We start from the raw sequence: 21,273 nt of genomic DNA, 5'->3' as shown, positions 1-21,273 counted from the left end.
CTAACCAGGTGACCATCCTGATTTACCAAGTACGGATTCTTTTATCATGGTTTAAATAAAGCCAGCATTGTCTGGACACCATGTTTCCAACTACAAGCATGGTTTTGGTCCAAACTCTAGAACTGAAGCAAAATCTGAATGCTTGGCAACCATAGGTGTGAGCATAAAATACAATCTGTTGGGCTCCCACAATTGAGCAGGAATACCCGAGCAGCCGAATCAACTTTATGAGACACCCGAATGCAATAAATTCCTTAAAAACAAAATCACAAATGGTCTCAGAAAATAAGCCATTGGCTCTCAGTCTGTGAATGACAGCAGCATAAGAAATACAAACAAATCCCAAATTCAGAGAGCACCGTATGAAGAGCTCACGATGACACGGTGAGATCAAAACAATATAGCCAGAGTCATCTTAATATCCATAAATCCTCCTTTTGGGGTCCGAGTTAATTAATTTTGACAGAAATGCAGAGTACACGTTTCAAACACTAATCTGAGTTAATCTTAAGCTGATAAAACTATTTATATAACATATCGGTAGGTAACATATCGTCCTGCTGTTTCACTTGGCCTGATAATCTTAACAACTTGTCCACGCTTCAGCCCGTAGTATCTTGCGATTGGATCAGTTATCTGAATGCGAGGCAGCTGAAAATAGCAAACAAAGGCCTCAAGAAAGTACAAGTACCAAAGGGAAAACATAAACTGAAAAAGATCAACACCTGTCCAACTAGATAATTCTGTGTAATCATTCTAAAATAAGAAACTACGTTGATTTATTTCATAAGAAATAACTGCTGTCGCCATTGAGGCAATCACTCATGATTGACAAGCATTTAAGCATCTTTTATAAGAGTGCAAGCATTTGAGCATCTTTTATAAGAGTAGGAGTAAATGAGGACGAGGCAGAGGCAGCATACTTAATTTTCTCAAAATAACTTAATATAACAAGTCCAAGAGCTAGTTTACTAGAAAATGAACCGTATTATATATAGAAGGTCCAAGAATGTTAGCAGCAAGGTTTAAAATTAATTCTCAAAAATCAATTGTTAAGGTTATCCTGACCTGTGTTTCTTTCACTGTGTATCTCTCCAACAAAGTCTTCTTCTCTTCATTTGAAAGAACTTGATGTTCAGGGACAAGAACATGCTCTTTGATGTTAACCAACAGCTCAGCCTCCTGTTAAAGGAATTAAAAGACGTTAATATTGTATCTTACATTCAGATTTTAATAAAATGGGATCTAATTTGTTCGCTGCCTTCATCTCTATAGCATTATTACGGCCAACAATCTCACTGTAGGCTACCACCTGGCTCTCACTAATTTGACTAAACTAACAGAACTATAAGTCCTAAAGATGTTTTACAACAACATAAAACTCAGCAACTTTTTATTTTCTTAACCAAATTCTCTCCAGGCTCATTAATGTTGTTTTGTATAGGGTGTATGCAGTAGGATTAGCACTGACAGCTTCAATGGAAGAATCTGGATTTATTCAAAGCTATACCTTCAGATTTTCTTTGTGCTCCTCTATCACAAAGTCTTAAATCTTGTTCATATAAGTTTTCCTAATCTAAATCCATATTGAATTTTGTTGTTAACAGGGAGATCCATATACTAGTAGTCTCAGATGATCTGTTCCTTCTCGTATTCCTAGTTTGGATTAAACAAATGAAAAGTGAATTTTAACTCTTAAGATCATAGTTCTTGCTTACTGTGAGATGCCAATTTGCTTTTAAAAATAGGATATCTTCAGCTGAATAGACTTGCATATCTATTAATTACATGTCATTCAATATTGCATAGAAGGACAAGTAACTTCGATGGAGAAGGTTCAAGTTCAACACCCTTAATATCCATGAAAGACATCAAGTGTTTGTGAGTCATTCTTACGATTGATGAATTAAAATCAAGATATTAATTTGAGGTAATTGGGCTAAAACAAGGGTAGTTTATATTGCAAGATGATGAGGGACTGTAATTTATCTGGATCTATCCGGAACCATGCAACAGAAATGGCCAAGCTAAAAATCCTGTAATCTTCTTTTCCTTTACTCTCAACTCTTAAAATTCTCTAGTTTTTCATGATTATTAAAGTGTGTTCCTGAGACAAATGGAATTATTCTATACAAAAAGAATTATGCTACGCTGAGAACTTAGATAATTGATTTTCTCATTATTTTGATTTAATTGTTTTCCCCCAGAGATCAAGAGGAAATCTTCCACCAAACTTTGATGACATAACTAGCTTGGAGAAATTTAAGCATTTTAAATTCTAGAGGTTGACCAGGGAGACCATCTTAAATTGACTCTCAATGTTTGGTGATGTCTCTAAATACTTCATCTTTAAGTTTGTCATCCAATTATAATAGTATTAAATAGTCACCTGACTCCAGCAATCGGAATTTATTTTTACCACAGCATGAATCTACACTTCCCATGTCCATCAACATAATCAACCATTACAAATGTATTTGGATAGGAATTCACCCACTTCCCAAATAGTTATAGAATATATTCAGATACGAAAAAAGATAACAGCTAAGCATATAGTAACAAAGAACACCGTAAACGAAACCACTTCTGTTTTTTTTCTTTACCTGAAAGACCTCCAAGTGGAATTTTGTAGAGATCTCATTGATACAAGTTCGAGCAAATGGGGTCAAATTCTGTTGAACAACCAAGATTGCTCTAAAAACATTCTCGGATTTCATGCGATTAGTGTATGTCTTCATTGTTTTAACACCAACTTTAGCTTCCTCCGGAAAGAAAACATAAATCTGCTTTGCACAAAACCACCAATTCGTAAAAGAAAAATTAATGAATAAATAAATAAAACAATAAAATGAATAAAATTACCTGATCAGAACTATCGTTTCGCTTGGTCTTGTTAATAACAAGATCTTCCCTTTTCATGTTATTACCATATTTGGATTCAAATTGCTCTCTTGTCATTTTAATTTCAAAGTCTCCAACAAAATAACCTCTATCCTTGAGCATTTGCATCACTGTCTTTCTAATTCTTAACAGCCTCTTGATTTCTTCTTCTGTTAAAGTCATTTTTTCTTTTGTTCCTCTTTCACCTGATATAATATGTATTCACAACCAAACAAAAATCATTCCGAAGTTTAAAACTCGATCAATCAAAACCCTAATGCAAACTATTAGATTTCAAAAATCCCTAAACATTCGAGAATATATATATTAGGGGGGAGGGAGAGAGAGAGAGAGAGAGAGACCTGGAGATCGATAAGGGAGAGTGTAAGGTGATCAGAACCCTAGCAAGGTTTATGGAGGAACGGTCTCGCACTTTCTCTGTTTCTTTTGGAGTTCGGAAATAAGGGGCTAATGCAGGAGCAGCCGTGATCGTTATTTTGCAGGGTGTCTTAAGCTTGGGTTTTGGAGGGGCCCTTTTGGTATTTCGCTGCTTTTCACTTCTCTCCTCGCTTTTTCTGACCTAGTGTAGCCCTGTTTTTCTCATTGTACACTTACATCCGACCCCATTGTATATAACTCGATTCACAATTTACAGGATTTTTTAACATGAACGTATAAAAATAATTTTAAAAAAATTAATTGAAAGTAAAAAAAAATCAATTTTTTTTAAAATCATTTTCAAAACATAAAAATAAATAAAATTTATTTTTTATTTAAAAATACATTAACTCTATTTGTATTATTAGCAATAAATGTGATTTAAAAATACAAAATTACATCTCATTCTACATCATAATGATAAGTATTAAGGGTATAGTTTATCCTATTTTTTATATTGTTTTTTATTATAAAAATGTATTAAATTAATTTTTTTATATGTTTTTATTATTATTTTAATATGTTGATATCAAAAATAAATTAATTAATTAAAAAACATTAATGTTAATGTATTTTCAAATAAAAAACTATTTGCAAAAACACATTGACAAATTAAATAATAAATCATTAATTATTTGAATAGTCATGTATATATATAATTGTCGCACGTGGGTGCGCGGTGTAATGAGATGTCATGATCGAGGAATTGCAACCTAATTTTTTGGTTCAAGGTTGAGGAGACTCGAAAGTACTAATCTTATCAAAAATTTCAAGGATAAGAGACCGGTTATAGCTAGAAAAAGTATTTACGCCTCTAGTGCACATTACTCGAAGTAAATTGTGTTGTATGGTCTACATATGGTTTAAAGGTTTTGATAAGTTCCTAACCGATGGTATGTATATGGCTCAGAATAAATATTTACTTTCATAAATAAATCTAGTATTTCAAATTTATTATGTACTCGTGTGCCCAGATAAATTCTTATATAAAGAGTTCATGTAAGTGCCCTGGCAGGGTTCACCTATCCTAAAAGATGAAAATGTTTTCCACAACTCTTATATTGTGATAAAAAAGTTACTCACAATTAAAATTGGTAAATATAAAATAATTCTGAGAATTTTTTAGTCAACTCCTGATATTTAAATAATAGGCTACTTGTAGGTCCACCATTTATACCAGAATGTTGACCATTAATTTTTAGAGAAAGAAAAAAAAACTTAAGGTTATTGAAATATTGACCAATCCCTTAAAAAAACTTTACCAACTTGTTGTAAAATCCACAAAAAAAACAAAGAAAATAAAAAATATTTCTAAAACAATGCTAAAACTTTTTTCTCTTTTTTATAAATAAAAATGCAATTTTTGTAAGGATTGGGTTATATGGAACAAGCAGGAAAAAAAAATTCATATGCAATTAAAACATGTGGTTAAAACACTTTCATCTTTTTATCATTTTCCTTTTTTTTATCATTCATTTAACATAAAATAAAATAAAATGCAAACACACACACATATTTTTTTACTATATTTTTACTCACACACCCTATAATTACATGTTTACAAGCCACAAAAATTCAAAATTTAACAATAATTTAAAACACACACTAAAAATTCAAAAATTTGTAAAATGATCCTTCCAAAGGTTGGAAACAGATTGGAGAGATTGCTGGGGACTCAGGAAGCACACTGATGTGCATCATGGGAATTATAATCCATCTTATAAAGCTAAATCTAATATGAAAGAGGATTCAGATGGTCCAATGACAAGAGCGAGAGCGAAACAACTGCAAAGGGCATTGATGAGTCAAATTGGAATAATTGAAGCTGCATCGGAGTTAAAAATTAACAATCAGTTTGAAATTGATTCAAGGATGTTTATTTGCCTATAATTGGAACTTGGAGATGGGAAAAGCCCTTAATGGTTCTTTTGATGTTGGGCTACTTGAATTTGGGTTGATATGCAAATAAGTGAAGGAATTGATGCTGTTTATAGTCAGAACAGCAAATGATTTTGAACCCGAATTTGAAGTCATCCATTGCATATGAAAACAAAACTAATTTAGGTGGATTTCAAGTTCAGAACGTGCTCTTTCTAGATTGTCCAACCATGACTGCATTGGACTTTTGTGTAAGAAGATATGGTTGTTTTAAATTTGGTCTGTTTATGTTAGAAAGGTAAAAAAACGTGTGCTAGTGTTATTTTGTCAAAGTCTGTTTTTTGGGCTTGACTTCTGCCATGTTGAATTTTTCCTAACTTTGGAGGGATGTTCCAATTATAAATATAGTATCAGAATATGTAATAAAGCACTTTTAGCCAAGATTTGAAACTTAATTCACAGAATTAAGAGTTGTTCTTCCAGATTGATTTTGTGAAGAACCCTACCTGACTTATCACTCTTCAATCACAAAGAGTGTGGCGTCGAAATCCTAGATTGATCTTTGTGGCGTCCAGATTGACTTATCAAAGTATCATTCTAGTCTATCCTTCATCTTACTTACCTTGAAATCACTATAATCCAGCCTAAACACCAAAAGAAAGACAACACAACCAGACCCATCCTTCATCCATTTTCGTCAGATTCATTGTTGCTGATTTTTGAATCATTCACGACACATCATCTGGTATCAGAGCATCAGTTGCGATCTAAGGCAGGAGCCAAAAACAGAAGAAAGGCTTGCTGGAATTAAGGTTGATAAACTTAATTATGGCTGGAGATAAAGAAGATTTGCCAAGAGGGTTAAGTTTGGAACAGGCACAGGTTATGGGCTTACAACGATCTCATGCTGAGATTCGGGATGAAATGACTGGAATTCATGAACAGTTGAATACCCTTATGCAAATGATGCAAAGAAATAATTTGCAACCCCAACAAAGGCAGGCACTTAGGGTGCCACGAAATGATATTATAGGAGCTGATGAAGATCCAAATGGGGATGATGAGGCGGACGATAGGGGTAGACCAAGAAGGCAGAATTATAATCCTCCTAATGATCTCAAACTTAAGATTCCACCGTTTAGAGGAAGTAGTTCACCCGAGGAATACTTGGAGTGGATTCAGAAGGTTGAAAAGGTGTTTGAATGGTATGAATATTCTGAAGAAAGGAAGTGCAAGGTGGCAACACTTGAGTTTACAGATTATGCTCTTTTATGGTGGGAAAACTTAAAGATTCAGAGGAGAAGGACTGGAGAAGAGGAGATTACAACGTGGGCAACTATGAAAAGAGTGATGAAGAAGAGATTTGTTCCTGATTACTATAAACAGGAGCTATACATCAGACTTCAAACTTTGCGACAAGGATCTTTGAGCGTGGAAGAGTATGTGAAAGAGTTTGAGTTGCTGCTGATTCGATGTGAATTGATGGAACCCCAAGAGCAAACAATAGCTAGATTTCTTGGAGGGTTGAGGAAGGATATAGCTAATGTTGTTGAATTACAGCCGTACATCTTCCTTGAGGAAGTTATAAAGCTTGCAACTTGAGTAGAGAGGCAGCAGAAATGAGGAGGTGTCCGAACTGGTGTAACTACGTCAAGCACAACAAGGGCTGTTTCTACACCTACACGAACATGGAGCACACCTAAATGAGATGAGAAGGTGGAGTTTACTAAAGGGAATACCAGTTCTAATTCTTTAAAGGGCAAGGAGAAGGTGACAGAACCTCAACATCCTAGGAGGTCTCGGGACATCAAGTGCTTCAAGTGCTTAGGACATGGGCATATTGCTTCGGAATGTCCAAATAAAAGGGTTATGATTTTGCATGGAGATCATGGAGAGTTGATCAGTGGAGATGAGGTTGAAACTGAAGATGAAGATGAGGAACAAGTGGCTGAACAAGAGGAGGATTTCGAACCAGTGAAGGGAGATTTGTTGGTTGTACAACGGGTTCTGAATGCACAAATTGACGTTAGTGATGAGCAACGCGAGAACATCTTTCATACTCGATGTCAGATTCGAGATAAGGTGTGTGGAATGATCATTGACAATGGAAGTTGCACTAATGTTGCGTCAACTACCTTGGTGGAGAAATTGGGTTTAACTACCCTTCCGCATCCCAAGCCATACAATTTGCGATGGCTGAATGAGAATGGGGAGATTCGGGTGACAAAGCAAGTCCGTGTACCTTTTTCCATTAAAACCTATCATGACGAGGTTTTGTGTGACATTGCACCAATGTCAGCTAGCCATTTGTTGTTGGGTCGTCCATGGCAGTTTGATAAGGATGTGACCTACAATGGACGAAAGAACACTTATTCTTTTATGCTGAATGGAAAGAAGGTGAACTTGTTACCATTGAGTTCTCAACAGGTTAGGGAGGATCAGATACGAAGCCAACAAAAGGAGGTGAAATCACGTAAGGGGCTGTTGTTAGCCAAAAAAGGAGACATCAAACAAGCCTTAGCTTTGGTAGGGGTTGTTTTTATGATCTGGGCAAAGCAATTACTACAAGTAGACGGATTGGACTTACCAATACAGATTAAGGAATTTCTTGAAGAATTTAAAGATGTGTTTACAGATGAATTACCTAAAGGGTTACCACATATTCGTGGAATTGAGCATCAAATTGATTTGGTGCCGGGAGCTTCACTTCCTAACAGGCCAGCATACAGATGTAATCCATAGGAAGCAAAAGAGATTCAAAGGCAAGTTGGTGAGCTCTTAGAGAAGGGCTATGTGCGAGAATCACTTAGTCCATGTTCCGTACCCACTTTGCTTGTACCGAAGAAAGATGGTACCATGAGGATGTGTATGGACAGCTGCGCTATCAACAAAATAACAGTTAAGTATCGATTTCCTATACCCAGGCTTGATGATTTGCTTGATGAGTTGCATGGTGCTGCATTGTTTTCTAAAGTCGATTTGATGAGTGATTATCATCAAATTAGAATGAAAGAAGGAGATGAATGGAAAACAGCATTTAAAACTAAACAGGGGTTATATGAATGGATGGTAATGCCGTTTGGGTTATCTAATGCACCTAGTACATTTATGAGGCTGATGAATCATGTTTTAAGGAAGTATATTGGGTTGTTTGTTGTAGTATATTTTGACAATATCCTGGTGTATAGCAAGACCTTTGATGATCATGTGAAGCATCTTAAAGTTGTGTTTGAAACTTTACAAGATTCTAAGTTGTATGGGAAACTCACAAAGTGTTACTTCTGTAAAGAAAGTGTCGTGTTTCTTGGATATATTATCTCTAGCAGGGGAGTTAAGGTTGATGAGGAGAAAATTAAGGCAATTCGGGACTGGCCAAAACCTGTTAGTATTGCTGATGTGAGGAGTTTCCATGGTCTAGCTTCTTTCTATAGGCGATTTGTGAAAGACTTCAGCTCTATTGTTGCTCCTATGACAGAATGCTTGAAAAAGGGGAACAACTTTAGATGGAGTGAAGATGCCCAGAAAGCTTTTGAGCTAATTAAGGAAAAGTTGTGTACTGCTCCAGTTTTAGCACTGCCAGACTTTGCTAAAACATTCGAAATAGAGTGCGATGCTTCCGGAGTTGGAATTGGGGCTGTCTTGCTGCAAGAAAAGAGGCCGATTGCATTCTTCAGTGAAAAGTTAAATGGAGCTCGTTTGAACTACTCTATTTACGACAAGGAGTTTTATGCTTTGATTCGGGCTCTAGAGGTATGGCAGCACTACTTGTTGCCTAAAGAATTTGTTATACATACTGATCATGAATCCTTGAAATATCTTAAGGGGCAAAGCAAGCTAAATCGCAGACATGCTAAATGGGTGGAGTTTATGGAGTCATTTCCTTATGTCAAAAAGTACAAGAAAGGGCAAGTTAATGTGGTTGCTGATGCTCTTTCTAGGAGGTTTGCACTGATCTCTATGTTGAATACAAAGCTGATGGGTTTTGAACAAGTGAAGGAACAGTATGCTAATGATTCCTACTTTGCTAATGTGGTTGTCGAATGTGCAAAGGGAGCTTGTGATGGGTTCTTTATGCATGAAGGTTACTTGTTCAAAATGGGCAGAATGTGTATTCCTTCAGGATCGTTACGGGAATTGCTTGTGCGAGAGGCTTATGGTGGTGGTCTTAGTGGACATTTTGGGGAGAAGAAGACTTATGAGCTGCTGAAAGAACATTTTTTTTGGCCTAACATGTTAAGGGATGTGCACAAGGTGATTGAAAGATGTGTTATTTGCAAGAAAGCTAAGGGTAAAGAGAATGCATATGGACTGTATATGCCATTGCCTATTCCAGAGCAACCATGGATGGATGTTAGCATGGACTTTGTACTTGGGTTACCAAGAACACAACGTGGAAAGGATTCAATAATGGTCGTGGTTGATCGATTCTCCAAAATGTCTCATTTCATTCCTTGCAACAAAACTGACGATGCAGTACATGTTGCTGATTTGTTCTTTCAAGAGATTGTTCGTTTACATGGAGTTCTTAAAAGCATTGTCTCTGATCGTGATACAAAGTTCTTAAGCCACTTTTGGAAGACTCTTTGGAGGAAGTTTGGAACGAAGTTACTTTTCAGTACAGCATGTCATCCACAAACTGATGGACAAACTGAGGTTCGATTACATATTGAGGAGAAAACGACAAAGTATGCTAAACAAGCTAACAAGGGGCAGAAAATGGTTAGGTTTGAACCTGGAGATCTTGTTTGGATTCATATTTGCAAGGGCAGATTCCCAAGCAAACGTAAGTCCAAGTTGATGCCAAGAGCTGATGGTCCATTTCGAATTATAGAGAAGGTGAATGACAATGCATATAAGGTAGATCTTCCTAGTGATTACAATGTATCAGCTACTCTTAATGTGAAAGACATGACTCCATACTTGGATGACGATGACGATGACGATGATGATTCTGATTTGAGGACAAATCATTTTCATCCCAGGGCTGATGATGTGCATCATGGGAATTATAATCCATCTTGTAAAGCTAAATCTAATATGAAAGAGGATTCAGATGGTCCAATGACAAGAGCGAGAGCGAAACAACTGCAAAGGGCCTTGATGAGTGATGCAACCATATTATTCAGTAGTTTCACCCACATTTAACTAGTGTTTTGCCTATGTTTTATATATAAAATGCCTTGATATTCTTTGTTTTATATTTTGAAGGCACTTTTGGATGAAAGATGCAAAAAGGAGTAAATTGGAGATAATTGGCAGATTTGACCTTCAGTCGATGTTTTGTGCAGAACGTGAGCTCTAGAGGTTGAAATGAAGTGATTCCAGTGGAATTAAAAAGGTAACATTCATACCTTTCTGGACATCTAAGGCAAGAAAATAAAATAAGGAAGAGCATGGAAATCGCAGCCTTCAAAGTCAAATCTCGCAATCTGCCAGTGTTGACCTTCGGCCATTCCAACTTGAATATCTGGAGCTACAGAAGTCCAATTGATGCAAACTCAATTTTTTTGGATTTATGACTCAAATTTATATAAACGCTAAAAATTTCAGCCAAAAACGATGTCATATGAGGGAGATATGAGTTTTCAAAGATGACATCTGAATTCTGCCAGCAAACAGGTTTCGTGAAGAAACGAGTCCAAATTACGTTCTGAAGCATCTAAACCGATATCCAAGTTTTTATTTCAACAATTTAGCTCCTCTAAGTCAAAGCTTGAAGATTTCATGCAAGGCTATTTCTTCTTTTTTAGGAAAATAGTTATTGAAGTACTTAAATGTAAACAATCTACTTAATGGAGGACTATTTTGTAAAATAGAGACCTAGGGTTTCCTAGGATATAAAAAGAATGAGAGAAGAGAAGTGGGGCAGCCAGCCAAGGAGAGAAAAACGCCCCCTTCCTCTAAGAAACCCTAAATTATGCATTCTTCCTTCTTTTTGATTAGTTGTTCAACAAACATGCAAGGCTAAACACTTTTTCTTGGTTGCAAGGACACGGAAACCTTCGGATTTCAAGAACTGTGAGATTTATTTTACCTTTTCTTTTCAGTTTATATGATGAATATGTTTGTTCTCCTATGCTTATTTTTCCTATGATTGTTTATTTTAATTGCTAGAGCGGACTCTAAGTTATTATTATAGACAATCTATTGTTAAGTTTGATATCAAAACCGGAGTTGTGGTATATGAACTTGTGAAGCAACTGAGTTTAATAATTGTGGCGGATCTACGTTATTAATCTTAGGGAGAACATTCAATCAAATCAAACATAGACTGCGGACAGTTATGTTTTCTTGATTAATCAACTTATCTAGTTCTTAAGGCTGCCATTGAATTAAATTACTAGTGCGGATACTGTGGTTGTTTGATGGTTAGGGCTAGTTATACGGCGGATCCGTTAACTAACCAATGTTAAGAAAAGATAAATATTCAGAATATAAATTGATGTTTCGTTTCCATGATCAGTTCTGATTTCTGTAGGTGGATGTGTGCTTGTGACCAAGGTTTGTTCTCTTGATAATTTTCTGATTTTATTAAATTTAGTTTGATAGTTTTCTGTTTTCTTTTGCTTTAGCCTAGATAACGTCCAAACCCCCCCAAATTACATATCATCTAGCATAAAAATCTAACTTGAATCTTCCTCGTGGGATCGACCCCTTGCTTGCTCTATACTATCTTGTGTGTTGTGTTTGAAGCTAGGGTAATTAATTTGTGCGACCGCGACATCGCAACAATGAGTCAAATTGGAATAATTGAAGCTGCATCGGAGTTAAAAATTAACAATCAGTTTGAAATTGGTTCAAGGATGTTTATTTGCCTACAATTGGAACTTGGAGATGGGAAAAACCCTTAATGGTTCTTTTGATGCTGAGCTACTTGAATTTGGGTTGATATGCAAATAAGTGAAGGAATTGATGCTGTTTATGGTCAGAACAGCAAATGATTTTGAACCCGAATTTGAAGTCATCCATTGCATGTGAAAACAAGACTAATTTAGGTGGATTTCAAGTTCAGAACGTGCTCTTTCTAGATTGTCCAACCATGACTGCATTGGACTTTTGTGTAAGAAGATATGGTTGTTTTAAATTTGGTCTGTTTATGTTAGAAAGGTAAAAAAACGTGTGCTAGTGTTATTTTGTCAAAGTCTGTTTTTTGGGCTTGACTTCTGCCATGTTGAATTTTTCCTAACTTTGGAGGGATGTTCCAATTATAAATATAGTATCAGAATATGTAATAAAGCACTTTTGGCCAAGATTTGAAACTTAATTCACAGAATTAAGAGTTGTTCTTCCAGATTGATTTTGTGAAGAACCCTACCTGACTTATCACTCTTCAATCACAAAGAATGTGGCGTCAAAATCCTAGATTGATCTTTGTGGCGTCCAGATCGACTTATCAAAGTATCATTCTAGTCTATCCTCCATCTTACTTACCTTGAAATCACTATAATCCAGCCTAAACACCAAAAGAAAGACAACACAACCAGACCCATCCTTCATCCATTTTCTTCAGATTCATTGTTGCTGATTTTTGAATCATTCACGGCACATCACACACTAGAAGATTTTGGGACCGTCAGAACAGTGGTGATACTCCGGCATCTTGAGAGGCGCATGATGGCATGGATCGTGCAACTCTCCCTCTCCTCTTCACTCCTACGCCGACGATGTAACAAAAGGGAACCTGTAAAAGCAAGAAACAAACACAACAAACTTCAGTTTTTTTTCCTTTTTAGATATGTTTATCTCCCACTATTTTTTCTTCAAATGTTTATTGGTGCTGCTATCACTGGTGGAGCATTGTGTGTGGAGAGGGCCAGTTCGATGGCTGTTGATGGAGAGAAGAAGTCGTTGGCGATGGTATTCACAGTGGCAATAGAATAGTAGGGGGCTATTCATGATAGTTGTGAGTTGTGATGAAGAGAATAAAGGATTGTGAGTAACTAACATGGAGGTTGGCAGCCATAGGTTGCTGAAGAAGATGGTGGAGGAGACACTAGTTTTGTGTGGCTAGTGATGTTGAGCTTTTTATTGTCGTTGCTCCTCTGCTAGAGCTGTGGGGAGAAAAAAATAAGGGTCACATACAGAAGTTGCTATTGATGGCTTTGAGGTTGGACCGTCGCTGATTTTGGTTTGACAGAGGAAGGAAATGGATCTATGGATTTGTTTGGTTTGGTTGAAAATAGAGTATGATATATGGTTGTTGCTTAAAACGAGAGGAGATGATGAAGGCCAGTATAATATTTGTTCTTTTGTATATGGTGGTTAGGTTTAGGTATCATGGGGCTAGGTTTTTTGGTAGGGGGGGATTTGGAGAGTGTGTTTGCAAGAGAGAGTTTTATATATATATATATATATATATATATATATATATATATATATATATATATATATATATTCTATTAGTTTTTTATCCTTTATCCTAAACATCTCCCTCTCTTTTATGTGTGTATAACCACTTATTTATAAGTAAAATTTATTGTCTTCTTCCCCTTAATTGTTTAGTACCAAGCAATCTAAATTTTATTTTGTCCCTCATTTTCTTCCTTTTCACTTTTGATCCCTTTACCCATTTATTATATTTTGATTTTTCTTATTTTTTTTATTTTTATTTTTTTAAAAAAAGTAACATCAACATTGACTCCAAAAGCATGTTAATAATTAAATGCATTTGAAAGTAGATTTGTTTTCTTTTAAATTCTTTGAAAAAGACGCTGAAAACGATGAAAATACATCAAGAACATAATTTTTTGGGTTTTTGTTGTTTTTTTTAATTTGTTGGTTTTTTTTCAAAAACAAATAAAAAATTGGGTAACAACAATAATTATTTAAAATGTCTTTTATGTTTGTAGTATTGAATTATGTATTTATTATTTGTTAAATGACATGTATCATATCCTTCAAAAAGTGTACATCAATTGCGTAATTTATATCTTATACTACTTAATGTTTAATAAAGAGATATTATATATTAAGGGACACTAATACACTAACTTCATATATTTTTAGATAATAATATTTAATTCTCAATTATTCAATACTCGCAATTATAAATTAAACTTTAATATAATTGTCGTAGATTAGTTTTTAAAGGATTTACATTATAATATTAATGTAATAATTGTTACATATTAACAAATTTTAAATAATATAATTTTTGTTACATATAAAGTAAAATCTAGTTAAAAATAAATAAAAAAGTTGGACGGTTAGGTTTTTTTTGAGTTTATATTCTAAAAAATTAACAAAAATAATCAAAATATAATATCAACTAAAGTTTTCTCTTGACTAGTTTTGATCTAATAAAACTAGGTAAAAAATTGAGTCAACTGGAATCGAGCAGCCAATGGAACAATGAAAGGTGTGTCTGGGATTGTAATAGTAATGGCGGTTCAAAGTACTTTTTATTTAGAAATGTATTAAAATAAAAAAATTTATTGTTTAAAATTTATTTTTGACATCAGCACATCTAAACGATTTAAAAACATAAAAAAAAAGTTATTTTAAGTAAAAAATAAATTAAAAAATTTAAAAAAAAAACATAGGTTACACCATGTTCTCAAACTCACATGAAATGACAACCTTTATCCCCTACTCACGTGTCCTGGATCTGTGCAAAAGCATATTCGTCCACCATTATTTAACTTCTAAAAAATTAAATAAAAGAAAATAGAGAGCTAGTTTGTTTCCTACTTTTCTAGATTTTTCGTGCTTGAAAAGCATCAAATAAGTGTTGGTAAAGATATTCGTACACCATTATTTAACTTCTAAAAGTGATGTGATCATGATGATAAATTGTTTATTTTATTTAAAAGACAAAAATGATCATTTTAAATCACAAAACTACTAGCAAAGAGTATATGAATCTTCTTAATTAATTAAATCAAGTAAGAAAGTATTTCTATTTACTTAAAGAAACCATGTGATGTTTTGGTTCTTCCTTTTGTTTTAACTACTATTATTTCATATATCATTTTTGTAAGAAAGTATTCGTGTTTCCAAGTAATTTTTTTTTTATTACTAAAACAGTTTAGGATCTGTTACCTAATTGTAAGAAAAGCAATGGAAGGCATGTGTATTTCTTTAATAATTAGTTTTTACCATAGCTTGCTTTTTTAAAAAAAGCAAGTTCTTTGCTAAATGCTTATATTTTTATAAGTTGGACCAAAAGTAATTTTAACTTTTAAGCATAACAAAGCTAAACAGATTAAAAAAAAAAGAAGATTAGTATGTTTAAACTCAGGGCTATTGAAGGCTTACACGGTTGTTAATTTCAGGGCTCATAAAATTAGTTAAGATGCGTATAAACTGACCCGGATACCCATGTTAACCAAAAAAATAATAGAGGGTTCTAGGTAGTAGAAAGGCATGGGTAGACAATCAATTTAATTTGGGTTTTTAAACTATGATACTAATTATTTTTATTTTTATATTAACTCGGGTCAACCCCACTTATAACCCAGATCTCAACCAGTAACAAGTTTGATTTTAAAATTATGATAATAATAATTTTTATCTATACATGTTTTAATTGTATAATTTTGAAATTAAGAGTTTTTTACAAGGATTATTTAGGAATAAAAAATAATAAGTATTATCTCTGGAGACACGTCTTTTTTGTACTTTTGAAAGTAGAAAAATTCACTCTAAAATTATTCTAAAAACATATTTATTTTTATGTTTTTGTTTTTTTGTTGTTTTTGTTTTTTCAACCAAACATATTTATGTATTCATTGTCTTTATCTTTTCTGTCCCAAGACAGTAACCAAACGCTATCTAATATATGCTTTACACAAAAAATAAATAAAAAAAGTAAATAAAACAACATATCTTTTTACTATTTTATTTGTTTGTTTTGTAAAATGTATATAAAAACCACCCTTGCACATTTTGTTTATTATAAAGGTTAAGAAAACCTGTTAAGAGGTGGCAGTGATTTTATTACCTCTAAACAGATTATTGTCTCCCTTCTCATGTGTGGAAATGGAAAGAATCAGAATAGCTAAAAAATCTCCAACATTTTTTTTTGTTATTGTTAAAGGTTATTTTTTTTATCTTGAGAAAAATATTAGAATTATTAATGCCTCTATAATAAAATTACTGTAATTCAGATAGAAACTATATCCACTAGTTTTTATTTTAAAATAATTTTTATTTTGAAAATATAAAAATTCATTTTAAATTATCTTTAAAATATATTTATTTTGTTATACTAAGACACTAACCCAGTATAACCTAGCATATGTTAGAAAAACCCAAAAATTATTTTATCAAATGGGAGAATGCTTTTTTTATCATAAAAAATGAAAAAGGTTGATAGGTTATCTCCTATCTAACACATAATATTGCATCCACATCGGACAACCCTTTTATCTAGAAAAACCCGTACCACACCTATATTAATATTAATTAAAATTAATTAATTAATAATTAATTAATTAATTAATAATTAATTATAACTAAAACTGATCAGTGTTTTACTAGCGCAGACTACTATACACTATGAGTTAATTTACTGTAGATTGCATTGTTTTGCACTGTAGCGCGGGTACTGTGCACTGTGAGTGAATTCACTGTAGACTGCATTGTTTGGTGGGCACATGTGTGAGGCTGCAGCCAACAGGCCCCAAGCGCCAGGCTGGAGGCGCGCCCCCTGGGTGCGCACACGTGGTGCTTGGACTGCCTACCTGGGGGCTGGGCACTCACAGCCCACACATGGCGTTTGGATTGCCTACCTGTGCGCTGGTAGACCAAGCGAACAAGTGGCGCTTGGACTCCTGCCTCAGTGCTAGGCATACCCCTGCACCCACGTGGCGCTTGGGATACATGTCTGGGGATTGGGCACATCCTATGCACACATGGTGTTTGGGATGCCTACCTGGGGGCTGGGCACCCCCAGCGCACACGTGGTACTAAGGCTGCGCTGGGAGTGAGTCATGCATATGCGCCACTTGGGGACACTTGGTGCTTGAGTCATGACGAATCTAAATATTATTATTTGTTTTAGAAATATTATTATTTTTATTATAATTAATATTATTAATAAAATAATTAATAAATTTAAAAGAAAATATTATTATTAATATTGAAAACATATAACTATTTATATTATAAATTTGTATGATATTTTTTATAAAAATAAAAAGTAAGCCCGCGACGCAGTGTTATTAAAAATAGTCAACAATTCTAAGTATTAATATAAAAAAATTATTATAATTGAAGTTGTAAATATTATTATTTTTATTATAATACAAAGTATTCATATAAAACATATTATTATTTGTGTTCTAAATATTTTTTTATATATAATTCAAAGTATTCATATCAAAGATATTATTATTTCTTTTATAATATTATTATTTTTATAAGAATTCAAATTTTTAATAGAAAAAAATATTATTATCTGTATTCTAAATATTATTGGAATTAAAAATAATATTAGTTGTGTTATGAATATTATTATTTTTACTATAATCAAAAGTATTAATATTAAAAATATTATCGTTTGTGTTATAAATATTATTATTTTTATTAAAATTAATACTATTAATAAAATAATTACTAAATTAAAAAAAATTATTCTTAATATTGAAAAATAACCATATATTTAATTTGAAAGGTAAAACTAAAAATTACTATTACTATTATTATTATTATCATCATTAATAAATTTTAAAAAAGTGTTATGACTATCGAATAAAAACCACGTGGAGACACGTGGCACTTAGGCTATTACCTGGGGCTAGGCACGCATCCTACGCCCACGTGGCATCGTAGCTCCTACTTGAAGCGCACACGTGGTGTTTGAGCTCCTGGCTCAATGCTGGGCACAACCCTGCGCTTACGTGGCGCTTGGCATGTCCATGCTCGACACCCTTGGCGCTTGGGTCATGCCGCTGGATCCAAGGGGAATGGGTCTGGCGTCACGACCCAAGATCAATGGGTTGCGTGTAATGACTCAATTCTAAATATTATTATTTGTTTTGAAAATATTATTATTATTATTTTAATTAATATTATTAATAAAATAATTAATAAATTTCAAAGAAAATATTACTATTAATATTGAAAACATATTATTATTTGTCTTATAAATTTTTAAGGTGTTATATATATATATATATATATATATATATATATAAAGTGAGTCCGCGGCATAATATTATTAAAAATATTCAACAATTCTAAGTGTTAATATAAAAAAAATTATAATTTGCGTTGTAAATATTATTATTTTTTTACAATACAAAGTATTCATATAAACATATTATTATTTTTCTTATTATTCAACATATTCATATCAAAGATATTACTATTATTTGTGTTATAATATTATTATTTTGATAAGAATTCAAATTTTTAATAGAAAAAAATATTATTATTTGCATTCTAAATATTCTTGGAATTAAAAATAGTATTAATTGTGTTATGAATATTATTATTTTCACTATAATCAAAAGTATTAATGTTAAAAATATTATCTTTTGTGTTATAAATATTATTATTTTTATAACAATTAATATTATTAATAAAATAATTATTAAATTAGAAAATAATTATTCTTAATATTGAAAAACACCCATAGATTTGATTTTAAAGATAAAACTAAAAATTACTATTAGTATTATTATTATTATTATCATCATTAACAAATTTTAAAAAATTGTTATTAGTAGCAAAGAAAAACCATATGGGAACACTTGGCGTTTGGGCTGGGCACCTAGCTCTTAGGTCCTACCTTAGTATTGTGCACACCTACCACGCACACGTGGCTCTTGGGCACTCCTAGACCCAACTATCCTTGGGCCCCGCATTCTGCAGAACCCAAAATAACCTTGGGTCATTGGTTGTGTAGGGCCCAAAATAGACTTGGGCTCCTGTGAAAGTACACACGTAGCACTTGGGCTCCTGCCTCAGTGTTGAGTTTATATTATACTTATTTTTACACCATTAGTATAACCTTTTCACCTTGACATGATAAACTTAGCTAAACATAATGAAATAGAGAAACATAAATAAACAAGGAAAGAAAATGAAAAGCATAAGTAAGAGATTAATATAAGTAAAATTTAAGCATTACAAAATATAAAGAGAGAGCAAGAGCATGCTCTTGATCTGAAAACCAAGATGCTTAAATACATGGCAAATACCTATTTTTATAGACCAAAATTTGAAACTATTGATTTGTTGACTAATTGTTGAGTGGATGGCCACATCTTGACTTGGTGACAATTCTTATCTTCTTGTCTGCCAAAAACGTTATTGATAATGTAATAATTTGAACAGAATTAGATCATGAAAGTTCTAGTAAATTGTCTCAGCTTTCCAGGAAAAAAGGTTGAGGTCATTTGGACTTCTAGAACTCTAGATATGGGTTGAACACTGAACAGTGTCTAGGCTACAAGACAGATTTTGACTTCTCCGTTGTTGCTACAATTTGGACTTGAAAACGGTCTTTTTAAATCTTGGAGTCTCATGAAAGTTTTAGGCCTATGTCTTAGCTTTCCATCTATATAAGGCAGACCTAAATCCAAGATCTACAGCTTTAGATATAACCCAATGACCGAACAGTGTTCCAGTTTGGACTGAACTAGCATCTCTTTTCTAAGTTTGGCCCTCTCTTTGTCCTTTCAATTTTCATACTTAAACTCATCAATCCATCTTTTCATTTATGTAATAGGCCTGCATTTAAGATGAACATTTACCATAAATTAAAGGTATCTTATGGTATCAGACTTGTTATTATAAAACATGCTTTAGTTAAGGAGTTATTGATACTTTAAGTGCAAAATGATGATATAAAACCTTGATAAAAATACACTTTTAAGTACTAATCACCCCCCAACCAGCTTATTACCAGTCCCTAGTAATCAAAGCATTAAAATAGAAAAACAATTTGCAAATTCCAAAAAGCAAGGCATTCATCATTCAACTTTTATTAATCTATCAAGATAAACAAAACTCTCATTCAATTTATATATCTGCTCAATACCTCTTAAACAAGATATTAATAAACCTTCCTTTTTATGTGCTCAATATATCAACACATAGTTATGGGGCTTTACTTGGAAGAAAACAATTTTTTTTTTCTAATGTTTAAAGTTAACTTTCTTGGGTTGGAATTATTATCTTTTTCTTCTTCTTTTTTTTTTAATATATATACATATAACTTAAAACACAATGCATCTTGAACCCATGTAATGAGCTTTCAGTTAATAACTCTCAGACTAGTTGGTCTTAGGGCATTACGTGTTGAGACATCCCTACAAGTTTAGTAACTCGGGTTGCAGATACTGATACGTAAATAGTGCAATGTTTAGTGCAATGTTTGATTCCCTTAAGCGTTTGTCCTTAACCCATATAACAAGCTTTGGGCCAATAGCTCCCAAGTCAGTTGACTTTAGGGTATTAGGTGTTAAAACACCCCTTCGGACTTAATTGCTTAGGTTAGGGAGGCTACGAAACAAAACTTATCTATGTTTTTATTATCATCAATATTATCAATTTGTTGTTTTTTTTTTCCAAATTATATACTATCTATTTCCCTTAGTTGTTACCTTTAACAAAAGAACATAAATAATGTAATAATCCAATGTGCAACCCACAATCATATGTTAGAGTGTGTGTGTGAAAATAAAGGTTTAAGAATACTTGTTAAATGAGAATATGAGCAGAATCAAGTGATAACAATACGAGAGTTTGTAAACCTGAATATTTCAAGAAGTATTCTGATAGGCCTTGATAAGATTATTTACTAAAATGCGTCTCAAGAGTCAATAAAATTCCTCCTTACTCTGCCATCCTAATAATAGTTTTGTCAAATGGTTTTAATAATAGCAAAAGCAATTAGTAAGTTAGTTTTTTTTTATGTCAACTACTACCCTCTCCCACCAACCAAAATGAGACATTGTCCTCAATGTTATAAGGTAGAAAGATAGAGTATAGAAGAGATCACCTGAAACAACGAACACTGACAAACTTGAAACACACTTAAACAAATATAAGAAATAACAAAACAAAATAATATGTTATTAATAAAACCAAAAGACACAAGGATTCACAAACGAAGGCTCAAATCCA

At 33.1% G+C, this 21,273-nt stretch overlaps 2 protein-coding genes across 2 annotated transcripts; one reads left to right on the top strand and one right to left on the bottom strand.

The window, feature by feature from the left end:
* Positions 1-278: 278 nt before the first annotated feature.
* On the bottom strand, positions 279-3,401 carry LOC133688320 (DNA-directed RNA polymerases II and IV subunit 5A). The gene is made up of 5 exons (XM_062107756.1): positions 3,243-3,401; positions 2,863-3,086; positions 2,604-2,783; positions 1,069-1,182; positions 279-651 (listed from the first exon to the last, which is right to left on the bottom strand). Exons 2-5 carry the CDS (start codon positions 3,061-3,063, stop codon positions 526-528), a joined length of 621 nt encoding a protein of 206 aa, XP_061963740.1. The 5' UTR covers positions 3,064-3,086; positions 3,243-3,401; the 3' UTR covers positions 279-525.
* A 2,623-nt stretch (positions 3,402-6,024) lies between these two features.
* On the top strand, positions 6,025-17,109 carry LOC133689412 (uncharacterized). Its single transcript, XM_062109275.1, has 4 exons — positions 6,025-6,789; positions 6,955-7,722; positions 7,939-10,188; positions 16,810-17,109. The coding sequence occupies exons 1-4, from the start codon at positions 6,025-6,027 to the stop codon at positions 17,107-17,109; spliced, it is 4,083 nt and encodes a 1,360-aa protein (XP_061965259.1).
* The last annotated feature ends 4,164 nt before the right edge of the window (positions 17,110-21,273 follow it).

This window comes from Populus nigra, chromosome 3 (assembly GCF_951802175.1).
Source record: "Populus nigra chromosome 3, ddPopNigr1.1, whole genome shotgun sequence".
Classification (NCBI taxonomy): domain Eukaryota; kingdom Viridiplantae; phylum Streptophyta; class Magnoliopsida; order Malpighiales; family Salicaceae; genus Populus; species Populus nigra.
Note: the sequence above shows the minus strand (reverse complement) of the source record. Positions and strands in the feature narration are given on the sequence as shown.

Excerpts from the sequence above, each read along its gene's own strand:
- LOC133688320 (XM_062107756.1), bottom strand. The coding sequence starts at position 3,063 with ATGACTTTAACAGAAGAAGAAATCAAGAGGCTGTTAAGAATTAGAAAG. Across the intron at positions 2,784-2,862 it reads GAAACGATAGTTCTGATCAG|ATTTATGTTTTCTTTCCGGA; the intron begins GTAATTTTATTC and ends TGTGCAAAGCAG. Across the intron at positions 1,183-2,603 it reads TCCACTTGGAGGTCTTTCAG|GAGGCTGAGCTGTTGGTTAA; the intron begins GTAAAGAAAAAA and ends TTCCTTTAACAG.
- LOC133689412 (XM_062109275.1), top strand. The coding sequence starts at position 6,025 with ATGGCTGGAGATAAAGAAGATTTGCCAAGAGGGTTAAGTTTGGAACAG. Across the intron at positions 6,790-6,954 it reads TTGAGGAAGTTATAAAGCTT|GGCAAGGAGAAGGTGACAGA; the intron begins GCAACTTGAGTA and ends AATTCTTTAAAG. Across the intron at positions 7,723-7,938 it reads TCAAACAAGCCTTAGCTTTG|GAAGCAAAAGAGATTCAAAG; the intron begins GTAGGGGTTGTT and ends TGTAATCCATAG.